The sequence below is a fragment of the Doryrhamphus excisus genome, chromosome 22 (assembly GCF_030265055.1).
Source record: "Doryrhamphus excisus isolate RoL2022-K1 chromosome 22, RoL_Dexc_1.0, whole genome shotgun sequence".
NCBI classification, from domain to species: Eukaryota; Metazoa; Chordata; class Actinopteri; order Syngnathiformes; family Syngnathidae; genus Doryrhamphus; species Doryrhamphus excisus.
Window position 1 is genome coordinate 7,505,841 of NC_080487.1, and position 16,167 is coordinate 7,522,007.

Below are 16,167 nucleotides of genomic sequence, written 5' to 3' on the forward strand. Positions count from 1 at the left end.
TCTTCGGGCGTAAGGCGGGGTACACCCTGGACTGGTCGCCAGCCAATCACAGGGCACATATAGACAAACAACCATTCACACTCACATTCATACCTATGGACAATTTGGAGTGGCCAATTAACCTAGCATGTTTTTGGAATGTGGGAGGAAACCGGAGTACCCGGAGAAAACCCACGCATGCACGGGGAGAACATGCAAACTCCACACAGAGATGCCCGAGGGTGGGATTGAACCCTGGTCTCCTAGCTGTGAGGTCTGCGCGCTAACCGCCCTATAAAAGTGTCATTAGTGTCATTATTTGCTAATATAATGTCCCCAACCTTAAGATAAAAAATAAACACTGAAAAGGCGAAAAATCCTTTAGGAAATCAGACGCCATAAGGGGGGCTGGGGGTCCCAAAACACACACAAAAAAGCATTTATATAGTCATGTACATAGTTTGATATCATACATAATAGATGATAGATAGGTGAGGGGAGGCTTTATATAAACAAATGGAGAGGGAATGTGTGTGTGTTTATCAATGCTTGTATATACAGTATGTTTCGATATTATATATGATGATAGTAATAGAAATAATGAACAGAAAGGAAGCGGGGGGGTTGAGGAATAAATGAATAAAATTAATTGAGAAAAAAAGTGAGAATTGTATTTTTTTATGTATATTCAAAAATATATAAATATATACATAAACACACATATACTGTTTATATACCTATTCATTCTTTTATATTCCCTACAAAATCTGTAGAATTGAAACCAGGCAGTTGGAGATGTCAAGTTTGGAATAATGGCATCTCATGATCTACTGCTGGTGCTCCTCCGACCTCGCCTGCCCAAGGAGGAGCACTCATGGTCGGACACACTTTGTCAGAAGCACCACTGGTACCGGGTCTCCAGACTTGAGTGGGTTCAAATGTGAAGGACAGGCAGAGAAAGTGGAAGACTTGCCCTGCTTTCCTGGTAGGAACAAGGGAGTTTGCCTGCATGCTGACTGCTCCGAGGACAGTTTCTTGTTAAGGAAAGTGGGGCAATTAACATCAGTAGCCTGGAGGATAGAAGGATAAAAGAAGGAAGAAGAGAGGAACAACAAGGACAGCTTCTGCTGCAATGAACTTTCCAGACTTTTTTTTGGCTGCAGTTGTCTGTTTTCTGAGTGGAGGGTGTGTCTCTGGCCCCCCAAAAGAAACACAAGACCTCCATGCCAAACTGCCAACACAAAACATGAAGTGCTTTGGAAACATAAGCAGCTTTATTGCTGGCTTGTGAAGGATAAACCAATGTGACCGGATATCCGCTTTGCCAAGCGAGAGATGAGGTTGCATGGGGATCAGCCATGGATCCTTCGATGAATGGATGGTGCAGACATGCACCGGGTATGGCGAGACCAGCAAGCGCTTGACAGATCGTCTCTTAAACAACCCTGGTGGGTCAAAGGATTGCTGTGCAGGCCCCGTAGCTTAGCATGACTGAAGACTAAAATGGATGGAAATAGCATTAGCAGTGCTAGCATTAGCAGCACGCCAGCTAGCCACCAGGAAAGATTTTCGACACATCAGCATTACAACCATGTAATTAATCTTATTTATGATGCATTGCGTAAAACATGAAACAAAAAGCACTAAAAGCACTAAATGAATACAGAGCCACCAACCACCAGTACCAGCCTGGACCACACCAATATATGCATTAGCACACTCATCAAAGATCATCAAATCTTACCTTTATCACATAGTATCAGCATTCATTCATTTTATACTGCTTATCCTCACGAGGGTCGTGGGAGTGCTGGAGCCTATCCCAGCTGTTTTGGGGCGAGAGGCGGGGTACACCCTGGACTGGTGGCCAGCCAATCACAGGGCACATATAGACAAACAACCATTCACACTCACATGGGAAAATATCTAATCAAGGCAAAATATTCTAGAAAGTCATAAATAATTACATGAAGAAAATGGGGGGGGGGTGTAATTTTACAAGAATAAAGTCAAACTATTAAGAAAAAGTCCTATTCTAATGAGAAAAAGTTGCAATTTCACGAGAGGAAACATGTAATATTACCAACAGTCATTTTATTTTTAAAAAATGATTTTTGAACATTGTAATATGATGAGGAAACCAACAAAACAAGATAAAATTGGGTAAAAAGTAAAACATATAATGAGAATAAAGTCCAGGAGAAGAAACATAAGATATTTGGATAATAAAACAAAGAAAGAAAGAAAACACCTCCCCTTGCTGGAAACACCCCTGGTGGATGGGGTAGTTCCCAAACCCACGGCGCTGGAGCCAAGATGTCACAGGAATGAAATAAGTGCTGGAGGGAAGCCAAGGTGAAGGAGTGCACCTGCATAGAAAGAGAGGAAGAGGGGATGACTGGAGAGGAGAGAAAGAGAGAGAGAGAGAGAGAGAGAGAGAGAGAGAGAGGGAGAGGCGGAGTTAAGTGTAAAGAAAAATCCGGAGAAGCCCAACTCTACAGCAGTAGGCTAGACAGCAGTGTGAGGGAGGTGAGTCCAAGGGAACCTGAGACCAGAGACCTGGAAAAAGCCCAAAGTGGGAAGTTGGGAATCCATCCAGTCAGCGGCCGGCAGGAAGTGGAGTTTCTGTCCGAGAGTTTCCAAGCTTTTCCATCCAGACTGCCAAGCAGCATGGCTGACAGAATGAATGAGGACTCGGAGAATACTCCTGGGAAAGATGAGCTGGACTGGGGCTATGAGGAAGGTAGGCATGTGCTGCTTCAAATCTTCCTGCCGTCCTGCCAAACAAAGACTTGTACACTTTGAACTGTACAATAACTGACTTCTGTCCCATGAAATATACTCTATGTGTCTCTATATTCTTTTCCTCCTGCCTTGACTGAGGAACCTGCCCTGTATTTATTCCTAATGTAAGTATTATTCATGTACAAGTAATACTGGATGCAGCACTAGCACTAAGAATGCATGGATGGGAGTACATACAGTATATACAGTAGAAGAAATTATATTGTATGAGGAACTTTGTGTGCGCTCACCCAGCTGTTAACTTTCTGCTGTGTTTGTGTACTTCTTGTAAAAAGAGCCAGCCAGGCTTACCAGCAAACAAAACACCGCTTACAACAACAACATGGCAGCCTGCAGGGAGATAAAAGCAGCAACGCTGGTCCAAATGCAGTCCCCCCTCACCTTTTCAAAAATATATTCATTAAAAAATATATATTTATTTGCCAAAGTCAAGTAAATCAAGCATAAAAATGGCTAAATGAAGTACAATACAAATATAAAGCATTCAGAAGATGCATTCAAAGTGGTAGTGATTATATGTACTACTGTACTACTAGGTGACAGTAATGTTACTGTAATGTCAGCTGAGACACACAAGCACCAGACTTTATGGGCAGAACAACAGGCTGTTATTGGAACTTAAAATGATGTCACAACAGGCACACAGCATGATAAAACTCAACACTCAAGCCCCGACGTCACTTCCTGTGCACTCGTTTCCTCAGCTCCCCTCACACCAGGACGCATTCATAACCTTCACATTCATTTCTCTTATTATGTCTACTATAGTGGGTAACAGTAGTGTAAAGGTGACTATAGGGGTGTTATTTCTTGTCTAAACGGCTCTAATCATGTTTGAAAAAACATTTAAAAGGTGGTAAAAAGATTTTCTCTTTTTATATGCCTCATTTTGTCTTATTGTGTCCACTATATTGGGTAGCAGGAGTGTAAAAGTGGCTATAGGGGTGTTATTTCATGTCATGTCTAATGAGCTCTAATCATGTTTGAAAAAACATTTAAATGGTGGTAAGATTTTCTCTTCTTATATGTCTTATTTTCTCTCATTGTGTCTACTATAGTGCATAACAGGAGTGTAAAGGTGACTATAGGGGTGTTATTTCCTGTCTAAAGGGCTCTAATCATGTTTGAAAAAACATTTAAAAGGTGGTAAAAAGATGTTCTCTTTTTATATGTCTTATTTTCTTTTATTATGTCTACTATAGTGGGTAACAGGAGTGTAAAGGTGACTATAGGGGTGTTATTTCTTGTCTAAACGGCTCTAATCATGTTTGAAAAAACATTTAAAAGGTGGTAAAAAGATGTTCTCTTTTTATGTCTTATTTTCTTTTATTATGTCTACTATAGTGGATAACAGGAGTGTAAAGGTGACTATAGGGGTGTTATTTCCTGTCTAAAGGGCTCTAATCATGTTGGGAAAAACATTTAGATGGTGTTAAAAGCATTTTCTCTTCTTATATGTCTTATTTTCTCTTATTATGTCTACTATATTGGGTAACAGGAGTGTAAAGGTGACTATAGGGGTGTTATTTCATGTCTAAAGTGCTCTAATCATGTTTGAAAAAAACATTTATAAGGTGGTAAACAGATTTTCTCTTCTTATATGTCTTATTTTCTCTTATTATGTCTACTATATCGGATAACAGCAGTGTAAAGGTAGCTTTTTTCTTGCTACATTCAACCATTGACTTGAGGCCTTGTCGCCAAGAGTATGGTTGCTGAGGAAGGAGGGAATGTGACAACCCAAACCCCCCAACCAACCCCCGGCAACCCTGGCATTGACTGACCGGGCCAAGTGTGAGACGTTTGTGCTTTTGCAAGACTCTTACAAAAGGTAGTAAGATCACATGGAGGAATTGCTCTACCAGGCCTGGTAACTCCAGTCTTAGCAGTCAGAGCAATACACAGATAAAAGCTGAAAAACACCCGCAGGTACCGGCCGAGTGCAGAACAGCAACCCCTCGTTTATTGCCGTTAATTGCTTCCAGACCTGAACGACCGTGTTAGCTTAAATTAGCTAACACGTTTTTTTTATTAATTATGATATATTTATAAATATATATATATTTATATATATATTATATATATAAATATAAAATATATATATAATATAAATATATAAATATAAATATAATATAAAAAAAATAATAATAAAATTATTTCTCTCATATATGAGTCAGTGTTAAATGAATGAAACATTTTAGTAGTTAGAGCATAGAAAACCTGTTCAGGACTTTGTAAATACGGTTTTACCATCATTAGAGCTCTCTAGCCAGGAGTCACTTGGACTCTCTTATTATTCTTACTTTACGTCACATTGCTCGGCTACGGGATCACTGCTGGGACAAAACAGACGACCGGCGCTAGCATAGCAAGCTAACTAGTTACCCTTTCTGTACTTATTTTAAAGTTAAAGTGTTTCAAACAGAGTGGGTAAGGTGAATAAAGGAGACACAACTTGCCACATCCAGACGGAACGAGAGGAGAAAGTTATTTTCGCTCCATCTGAGCCGTGGTATGTTTAGCCGGGTTTAGCTCTGCTAGCTAGTCAGCCAGTAGCCAGTCTCCATGCAGGGTGAACAGTATGCCATCGTATGACATTACTGATGCCTGGTGACCACAATACTTCGTAGAACATGTATTTCAATACCGTTATTTTTATAATAGTACAGCCAAAAAGAAATACATTATTAAGTCGTTATTTTATGGAAAAAGCCCTCGTGATATCCGTAGTCAGAAATGTTTGATTGGGGTGACCAAGGTGAGACCAGTGCCCAGGTAGGGGTGGCATGCACTGGCATTACTTTAATACCTGAAATGTCTAGATGACATTCATCATTATTTATTCATTCATATATTATTATTTATTATTATTATGCACTTGAACAGAGACCAGACGTTAAAGAAAAGTACTATGAAACAATACGACAGGACAAACACGCTTTTTTATTTCACTGCATCACAAAACAATGCAAGTGCCTTTTGAAATATGGAAAATATATAATATAATAATGCACTATTTGTTCAAATTTGTCATTTTTCAGTCTGTAAAGTTGTGGAATTGGCATTTGTGAGATGTATTTTCTCACAGGCAGTCCATAGCATCTGTGAAATGTTTGCAGCATTTCTTGAAATTCTGTTTTTTTCAGCTGTTTTGAAGGGCAGCATTTCTTTTGTGATGACTTTCTGTGAACGCACATCATTTTGTGCTGTTCTATTTGTGTCTACTTCGCCTGTCAAACGTCTGTGTGAGTGCTGGCACTCTTTTGGCATGCAAGTTACACGTCCAAATCCCCAAATATACTGTCACTGATACTGACTATGCAACATTTATACTGTACATGATATGGTCAATGATGCATCTGCTCCTCATAGGTGTAGAGTGGGGACTCCATTTCCCAGCAGCCAATGGTGAGTACCAGTCTCCCATCAACCTGAACTCCCGGGAGGCTCAGTACGACCCCTCCCTCCTGGACGTCCGCCTGTCACCAAACTATGTGGTGTGTCGTGATTGTGAGGTCATCAATGATGGACACACCGTGCGCATTATTCTCAAGTCTAAGTCAGGTAAACCACACACACACACACACACACACACTCTGCTGACGATGTCTGAAGTCACTGCTGTCCTCAGTGGTGACCGGGGGTCCACTGCCGAGCGATCATGAATATGAACTTCATGAGGTTCGATTTCATTGGGGCAAGGAGAACCAGAGAGGATCAGAGCACACGGTCAACTTTAAGGCCTTTCCTATGGAGGTATATACACACACACACACGTACACAGCAAGGAGTCAGACAGCAACCTTGAAAAAGAAGGTTAGGTGTTAGAAGGCTGGTGTGTGTCCTTCAGACGACAGCACAGTCTGTCCTTGAATGCATCACTTCCCATCTGGTGTTTGCTAGCAAGGTTGGCTCTAGGAGATGAGAAGTTAGTATTTCCATAGTATTAGTATTCCATTATTCATTTTTTCACATTGGAAGTGACTTAACAGAAGTAGCCTCTCACGTGGGAATATTTTTGAATTCTTTGTGTTTTAGACGCTAGGAGATATTGACACACATCAGCTTTGACTCTGAACACACTGACGGACATTCTAGCCTTTTTCTGATACGTTGCTGACCAAAGCTCCAACTCTTTGTGTTTGCTTCATACTGATCGGGTCTGTGTAGAGCAAACGTTTGGACTAGTGGGCCACACTGGGTGGAAACATTTGGTAAAGGGGCTGTCTAAATATACAGTAGGTGGTCATCAGAATGATGTACTTGCTCACAGTGCAACAAAGCAAAAACAAGGTGAGCACAAACGCTCCCTCATTCAAAGCGTCAGAACAGAATAGTAGCGGTAGTACTGGTTGGGGGTGGGGGGAGGATAGGTGGGTACCAGCACCAGAGCGCACACACCGGCCCCGGCCTGTTCATTGTCCACCATGTTGTTCCTGGATACAAGGGAAGGACGCGCTGGACACACTTGGTGCATAATAACACAACACAACAATAACACATGGAAGAGCGTGACGGAGCGGACACAAGCTCTGTGGTCCGGTGTGATGCTTGCCTATTCAATATGGAGGTTTTTCCACTTGAGGAGATGTTGGCTAAGAGTTCTTGAGTCAACATCAGCTGCCGGTGGGCCACACTTGCAGTCCCGACTGTTGTGGGCACCTGTTCCCAACAATGCTCCTTCAAAGCCAGCTTGTCTTGTTCCTTCCTCCTGCATAGCTCCATCTCATCCACTGGAACAGCACGCTCTTCAACTCCCTGGAGGACGCTCTGGGGAAGAACAACGGCGTCCTCATCGTTGCTCTTTTTGTACAGGTGAGCAAGAAGGGACGTGTGCTGCCCCATCACCGCCATGCCCATCCAAACACACCAACAATATTTCCCCCAACATTCCTCACAAGAAACGTAGCTAGTGTATCTATTTTACCATCTGGACCTCGCATTCTTCATCATCCACATGTCATACTGCCACGCTTATCCTTCCTCCAATTGTCTGAGCTGTGTTTGGCCGAGGAAGCCAGCGGGTTTTTATTGAGTGATTATCTGGAAAACCACACGGTCGCCAAACGATATCCTGTTTCTCTGGTCAATGTGCCGACAGGTCGGGAAGGAGCATCTGGGTCTGAAAGCCATCACCGAGGTTCTGCAGGACCTGCAGTACAAGGTGAGACCTACCCAATCTGTATTTATATTCATATTCAATAGTCGAATGAAATAATAAACCGAATAAACTGATGCTGAGGGGTTTGCATAGAGCAGGGGTCTCAAACTCAATTTACTTGGGGGCCACTGGAGCTCGGGTCTGGGTGAGACTGGGCCGCATCAAGTTTTCCAAAAAACCTCCCAAAAAACGCATTTATTAAAAACAAAAAAATTTAAAAAACTTCGCTTTGGTTCCAATTTTCTACAAGAAAAGCTGTTCTCAAATATCTTGCTTTTTATTTTTCTACACAAAATAAGATGAAAAATAAATAAACAAATCAACAATAAAGAAAATCAATCAATCAGTAATAAATAAATAAATATAATAATAATAATAATAATAAAACAGCAAATAATAAAAACTTAAGAAACCACATATAGTTGGTGGGTAGACAATTTATTTTTTTCAGATTAAAATGAACAAAGCATTATTAGAGCCCTGTAGACATGACAAAACACGGCTATAGTCACATTTATACTCTTTTTATTTACAACATATTGCGCAACTGCAGGGTCTTGAGACACATGCTAACTCGCAAACTAGAGAGCTAGCGACCTAAACAGTAGCCTTCAAGTTATTTCCTTTAAACTTAAATAGCCAAAAACTTACCACTTCCACACGGATGGGGAGGATAACTATTAACAGTTATTTAACCTTTAACATGAACATTAATCAAACGTAATAATTTTTTCTGGGTACATGATACCATACAGCATCCATATCAAACTTGCGCGGGCCGCACTAACATTAAACTTTCATATCAAGGCGGGAGCCTCAAACTAGTGTCCTGTGGGCCACATTTGGCCCGCGGGCCGCCTCTTTGAGACCCCTGGCATAAAGCATTCTAATCTATATAATGAAATTAGTTCCAAATCCAAATTTCTGTAATGAATTCTGTAATCCTGTAAAAAGGCAATATTGGAGCATTTTTGTTGAAAAATGCTGAGTTTGATGACTTTTTATTCCTTTCAGGGCAAAAGCAAGATCATCCCCTGCTTCAATCCCAACACTCTACTGCCTGGTGAGCTCATCATCTACCATTTCCCATACATGCTGTACATACAGTACTATATTGTCTTGATGCGTTATGATGGCTACTGATGGCTGATTGATGCACTATTGAGAAGGTTGCATCTGCCGTCAGACCCTCTATTGCGAGACTACTGGGTGTATAAAGGATCTCTGACGACACCGCCTTGCAATGAGAACGTCACCTGGATCCTCTATCGCTACCCTTTGACCATATCACAACTCCAGGTAACCACTTCATCATTCTTGCATTCTTCCTTTTCACTGCACAGCAGGGCGGCCATATTCTTCAGCTTTTACTGTATGTGCTAAATGTGCTAAAATGACATGCTCAGATCAGTGCAATGCAGCTTTGTACTTACTGTACTGCATATACTCGCCATTTAACTCAGCTTTGTGCAAAATGTTTGTACAGCAGAACCTCGCTTTTAGATTCTTCCCTCTTTCTATATGAAATATTTCCATACTAATAGAAAACCTCTGTACCACCTCCTAAATATGCTTTTTAATATTATTACAGCCCTCTACACTTGAAATAACATCCCTATAGTCACCTTTACACTCCTATGATCACCCATTATGAGAATAAAGTCATCATATTATGAGAATGAGGTCATCATATTACGGGAATAAAGTCATAATATTATGAGAATAAAGTCATCATATTATGGGAATAAAGTCGTAATATTATGGGAATAAAGTCGTAATATTATGGGAATAAAGTCATCATATTGCAGGAATAAAGTCATCATATTATGGGAATAAAGCCATCATATTACGGGAATAAAGTCATCATATTACGGGAATAAAGTCATCATATTATGATAATAAAGTAATAATATGAGAATGAGGTCATCATATTATGAGAATAAAGACATAATATTATGAGAATAAAGTCATCATATTATTGGAATAAAGTCATCATATTACGGGAATAAAGTCATGATATTATGAGAATAAAGTCATCATATTACGGGAATAAAGCCATAATATTACAGGAATAAAGTCATCATATTATGAGAATAATGTAATAATATTATGAGAATGAGGTCATCATTTTATGAGAATAAAGTCATAATATTATGAGAATGAAGTCATCATATTATGAGAACAAAGTCATCATATTATGAGAATAAAGTCATAATATTATGGGAATAAAGGACACTGAATACTGCAAGAAGAAAATTTACAAAGATTATTTTAAGAAGAAAGTAGAAATATTTTGAAAGTAAAACATGGCTATTAATATAACATATATTTTTTAATTGAAAAAAAAACGTGACAAAATATGCAAGTTTTAGAACGTAGTCATAAAGCAGCCAGTGATGATTTATTAATGGAATTATTTGTAAATAGGGTGGTGGACTTAAGAAGACCTGTCATTCAAAGTGGTGAGGGAGGACTGTACTGCATACTGTACTGTACTGTACTGTATACAGTATGTAGAGTATATGTGTGTATCGTGTACAGCAGTGTTTTTCAACCTTTTTTGAGCCACGGCACGTTTTGTACATTGGAAAAATGTTGCGGCACACCACTAACCAGCTCACGTTCATCACTAAGTCTATTGGAGGAACGTCAGCTACGTGTTGCCATACGGACCAATATTATATTGCTCTGTCAGTCTTTACACCGCAGACACTTGACAATGACACCATATTTGCAGAAAATGGTTAATAAATATTCATTAAAAAATTATAATAATAATTCCTCACGGCACACTGTCAGACGGTGCTCCTGTCGTTGTTGCACTCGTGCACGGCTCTTTATTTCTGTGACTTTCATGTGTCAATAGCCCAAGGGAATCACCAGGCTACTGCAAATATTTGGCGTAAGGACGGTTATGTTCCACGTCTTTGTCAAGTTTTCAGCGTTGGCCACATTACTTTCATTAAGTCATCATTACTTAGACTTACCGGACTTATTTTAATGAGCTGAACTACACAAGAGGCCTAGTATCTGTGTTAGTGAGCACTCATCATTCATCATTCATCCACCCGAGGCAGCACCTTAGGGTGGCTGCAACAAAAGGCTGCTCCAAAATTGGCATTATTACGGTATTTTTCATGTCCTTCATGTGGTTTATGTGTACAGTGGGTGAGCTGGTGTTAGCTAGCTCACGTCGCAGCGGTCTTCACCCACACATGTAAACACACACACGCAATACGGCCTCAGTAACTACTCTACTTACAGTAACTACTGCATTGTTGTGTATGATACACTGTCCAATACGAAGGTAGGTTTGAGGTAGTTGAGGTCTAAAACCAGAATCCAGTTTTTCCTTTTTCCATCGCTGCAGATCGAGGAGTTCCGCAGGCTGCGCTCACATGCCAAAGGCGCTGAGCTGCCGGATGGCAATGACGGGATGCTGGGGGACAACTTCCGCCCCACGCAGCCACTCAGCGATCGGACAGTCCGTGCAGCCTTTCAGTGACTTTCTCCCGTTCAATCAGAAAACACCTACACAAGCAAGCATGGAAGGTAACACCAGAAACAACTGCACTTCCATCACCCCCCCCCCACACACACACCTCAATACTTTCTGTTTCCTTCCACATCAACGTCAGGATCCTGTCCCTCAGGAATTCATTCCTCTGGAAGCACATGATAACGGATCAAGTCCCACCAGGTCTAGCCCACTTCACTTACTAATCTGGAACGCGTCTTTTTGTGCTCCATGGACTATGGAGACATGTCAAATGTAGATCAGGAGCACTGCTTTGACGGCTCAACAATGTACTCACAAAGTACTGCATGTCCATCATCCACCGTCCTTACGTGACACGTGTCTTCTAAGGATATCAAAACAGGTGAAAAGAGGCAGCTCATTTCAAAGAACTCCAAAAAGCTCCAGCAAGGTTTTCTATCCATGCTGTGAGCATGTAGTAACGGGTACATCGATGCTAACACGTCATACGTGGAGTATTTTAGTATAACCTCCTTCCTGGGCGCATTGACTTCACATAGCAGCATAGAAACGTAAGAACGCTACACCTAGCGTTACCTTTGGCTAGTGGCCTGAGGCATCGGGAGCTATTGGGTGCTGAAGGTAGTCGCTAGCCTGCTAGTAGCTAGCTGCTATGATGTGGCCAGGTGTCACAAGGTGTCATGATGGACATGTACCCTCGTTGGAGCTTTTTGGAAATGGAATAGGTGCTTCCCATGACGTGCATTCTTAGCTGTTTTTACCTATTTTTATATCTTTAGAAGGCACGGAAAAGACAAAGCCATGTGTGTTAATGTCTCACATCAGGATTGTGAATGATGGACAACATTCCAAAAAAGATTTAAGGGGTTTTTTTTTTCTAGTAAGTGAAATAAATCATGCTAAAAATATGTAGTGTATACATACGTTGTTAAATATGATCACAAGTTGTTTAGACCAGTACTTAATGGTTTATTTAAGTTGTATTAAAAAGTATTGTTGGTAAAATGTACTTCCTGTTTGTGATGACCTACCTGCTGTTTTCACTAGTGGGAAAGATTGCGAGCACGAGACATATGAGGCTAGCAATGGGAGGTTCAGGTCTTTCTATAGAGCGTCTCTTTTGGGTTGGCTCCCTACAAAGAGTTGGCTTCTTATTATATTTGGAATAAAGTCATCATATTACAGGAATAAAGTCATAATATTATGAGAGCAAAGTAATAATATTATGAGAATGAGGTCATCACATTATGAGAATTGCTAGATTGCTCGCCCGAGACATATGAGGCTAGCAATGGGAGGTTCAGGTCTTTTTACAGAGCGTCTCCTTTGGGTTGACTCCCTACAAAGAGTCGGCTTCTCTTTTTGGGTTGGCTCCCTACAAAGAGTCGGCTCAAACCAATCCAGTGAGAGTTAAAGGTCACTGAAGGTCAATTAAGGCAAAAGGACCGCATCACCTGCAAAGAGCAGAGAGCCAATGCTGCAGTCACCAAACCAGAACCCCTCTGCACCCTACACGGTGAGAAATTATTCGATTCCGCACACTTACAGGATTAAGTAGAAGATGTAAATGTAAAAATGTTGTGTTTTTTTCAGGAGTAGTAGATGAATGCGGTACATTATCACGTATCCATAACTATTTTTGGACAGAAACATTTGTTTGGACCAGAAATCAGCACATTTTCACAGAATTATTTGGTTGTTGCAAAAATCCACATATTTGCAGGGCCGTGAGTGCTGCACGGCGAGTATTTGTGGATCTACTGCATGAATTACCAAGAGCAAATATTGAGGGCCACACCAACACAAACAGCAGTTATTTACATATTTACTTCTCCTACGTCTCTTATGATAATGCCATGTATTTCCTTTGGCTCGCGTCTGCTAAGACCTTCTGATACAAAGACGTACCGCATGAGTACTAGATAGGATGTCATGGAGTATATGTGTGCTATGCGTTTTTCATGGTCTTGGGGTTAGGAGCCACGGATTTGCGGGTTTTCACAGGGAACATAGGACATTTCAACCACACTTGGAAATAAACATGACTACTTCAACCGTAGCCGGGTTTGAGTCCACCCTCGGCCATTTCTGTGTGGAGTTTGCATGTTCTCCCCGTGCATGCGTGGGTTTTCTCTGGGTACTCCGGTTTCCTCCCATATTCCAAAAACATGCTAGGTTAATTGACCACTCCAAATTGTCCATAGGTATGAATGTGAGTGTGAATGGTTGTTTGTCTATATGTGCCCTGTGATTGGCTGGCCACCAGTCCATGGTGTACCTCGCCTCTCGCCCAAAGACAGCTGGGATAGGCTCCAGCATCCCCGCGACCCTCGTGAGGATAAGCGGTAGAAAATGAATGAATGAATACTTCAACCGTGAGTCACATCAGAGCCAAGCGGAGAATACATGCAAAGCTAGGTCAAATTGTGGCCTAACTTGTCAGCGTTAACCGGTGCAGATGCACCAGACAAACTTTGAAAAAAGTGCAACCTGGTGCATGGTCTGGTCTGGGGACACCGCCCGCTGATCGGAATCAGACACTGACTGCACAATCAGAAGGCAAATTGTATTTTCGAGGATTACTACTGTGCTAAGGGGATCTTGGTCAATCCAAAATGTTAACAAACCCTCAAACCTGAACATTTAAGGAGTAAAAGTGAAGGTTTGGCTTTCCTAAGACCATATCTGTACAATACGTACACCATCATTATTAGCCAATTATTAGTGTGCAAAATAATAGAAAAACAAGGATTTTCCCTCTTCACTTGTTTATTTTCTCCTATTAAAGTAAAAATCATAAAGAAATGAAAGAAATAAAATTGGCGTCAATTGTCATTCCCTTAAAAATCCACGATAGGAACGTTGTTTTACCATCATTGACTTTCAGTAGGACTCCTCCGACTGTCATATGGAATGGCAGTACCTGTGGAGGCCACTAGGGGGCTCTGTGCTGCCGTGATAACAGCTAAGCTTGTTCAAAGTATGGGGGAGGGGGGGTGCTCATAATAACCAGAGTAGAGTGAATATGTCTGTCCATGTCTGCAATACTGATCCCCACCAACAGGTGGTCTCCTGTTGTAACTTTGAGAAGAGTACTCGCTCTTCCTGCCACTGATACGATTGTTTTTGGAAAAGATGTCTCACTTTGATCTTTTTAACCATAGCATTTTAACCATTTTTACTCTACATTATAACATCATAAACTACTGTCTTTCATCTAAAGTCATCCAAAGATAGGTAAAATAACATGCTAACTGTTAGCATACTTTCACCCAACAGGACAATGCTAAGTATCGATGTAAGTTAAAATCTATGAAAACAGGTAAAAAAAGGTAAAATGATAACATGCTAACTGCTACATGCTAGAAATGCTAACATGCTGCTTAATCCCATGCTACTGCTACATATCTATGCCTCAGTTGCTAAGAAAAAGTAATCAGATTACAGACTACGGAATTAAAAGGTAATTTGGGTACTTTACAGATTACTTTATTTTGAAAGTAACAAGGTTACATTACTCATTACTTTTTCAGTTACTCAACTGCGGCTGCCTGCAACGTCCTTTCACCAAAGAACGACAACCGGTCTTAACACTATTTTTATTGGTGTAACATCTGCAATGTTGAATTTGAAGTTGAAAGTTGGCTTTCTATTTGCTGAAAACTAGCATGGCGTTGGGTATGTTGTCCCAAGCTGCTGTTTCGTGTTGTGGACACTGGAGGGCAGTCGGGTTGCGGGTTGGAAGAAAAGGGAGTAGAACAAGAGTTGTAAGGAAGTACTGCTGTGTGTTCACATGGCAAGCAAGGTCTGCCGGCAGTACAGTGAATGCCTCATGTTGTTTATGAAAATAAACGTCTAACTGAATGCAGCCATCCCGACTCACGTTATTCAGCCGCCACTACAATAGTAACGCAGATTGAGTGGATAAGTGACTTAAATCAGATGACTTGTTTTGAAATAGTAACACGTTAGATTACTCGTTACTGGGAAAAAAGGTTATGCAAGAGTAACGCGTTACCAACGTCACTGTTCATGAAGATGGCTCAAGCTAGCATTCCAACTGTTCGATACTTAGCACTGCCCCACTCGGTGCAAGCAGGCTATGTAAGTTCATATCTATGAAAATAGATCAAATACTAACATGCAAACTGTTAGAATGCCAGCAATGTAGTGTAATGCAACGTGATGTCATCTTGTCTTGACCCGAATAAAACAACCACTTTAGTCAAATTAGCCCCTAATTGAGTCATTTGGACTTTTCCAGCCAAAGAGCATTTGTATTTTACGGCATCTCTTTCTGATTTAGTTACCCCAACCTGCAACACAAAGTATTAAGTGTACATGTGATACTGTATGCATATTATTAATGCTCCAACATGATTTTGTTGTGTGTGTGTGTGTGTGTGTGTGTGTGTGTGCGTCCAACCATTCCTGGGGTGCAGTGGAGCATCCAGCGAGCTGATAGGAGCTGAAGTGTAATTGTGTCAGAGCAAAGACCCAGAAAGCGGCCAGACAGACAGATAGATAGAGACAGGAAGAGAAAGAGGGGCAGAGTTCCCCACATCGCCCTCAACTTGGTGAAATGTCAGCCAGAAAGATATTTTATTATTTGCTTCAGTCTGCTGCACACCCAATATTTCTGTTTGACTCACCAGCCTCCCACCTGCTTCACGTGGTCCATCATCCGGGCTGCAGCTGCTTGTCATTCATATCACACCCCCCC

The 16,167-nt window shown here is 41.0% G+C and overlaps 1 protein-coding gene across 4 annotated transcripts; it reads left to right on the forward strand.

The window, feature by feature from the left end:
- Window positions 1–1,438: 1,438 nt before the first annotated feature.
- Window positions 1,439–12,437, forward strand: ca8 (carbonic anhydrase VIII). 4 transcript variants are annotated; one of them, XM_058061795.1, is made up of 9 exons: window positions 1,439–2,722; window positions 6,157–6,348; window positions 6,416–6,540; window positions 7,504–7,599; window positions 7,886–7,948; window positions 8,960–9,008; window positions 9,132–9,244; window positions 11,316–11,497; window positions 11,584–12,437. In XM_058061795.1, exons 1-8 carry the CDS (start codon window positions 2,374–2,376, stop codon window positions 11,448–11,450), a joined length of 1,122 nt encoding a protein of 373 aa, XP_057917778.1. In that variant the 5' UTR covers window positions 1,439–2,373; the 3' UTR covers window positions 11,451–11,497; window positions 11,584–12,437. The 4 variants fall into 4 exon arrangements, 3 of the variants coding, with proteins under 3 accessions (XP_057917778.1, XP_057917779.1, XP_057917780.1); XM_058061797.1 differs by lacking the exon at window positions 1,439–2,722 and adding an exon at window positions 5,404–5,542; XR_009120764.1 differs by lacking the exon at window positions 11,584–12,437 and having other exon boundaries at window positions 9,115–9,244; window positions 11,316–11,462.
- Window positions 12,438–16,167: the final 3,730 nt, after the last annotated feature.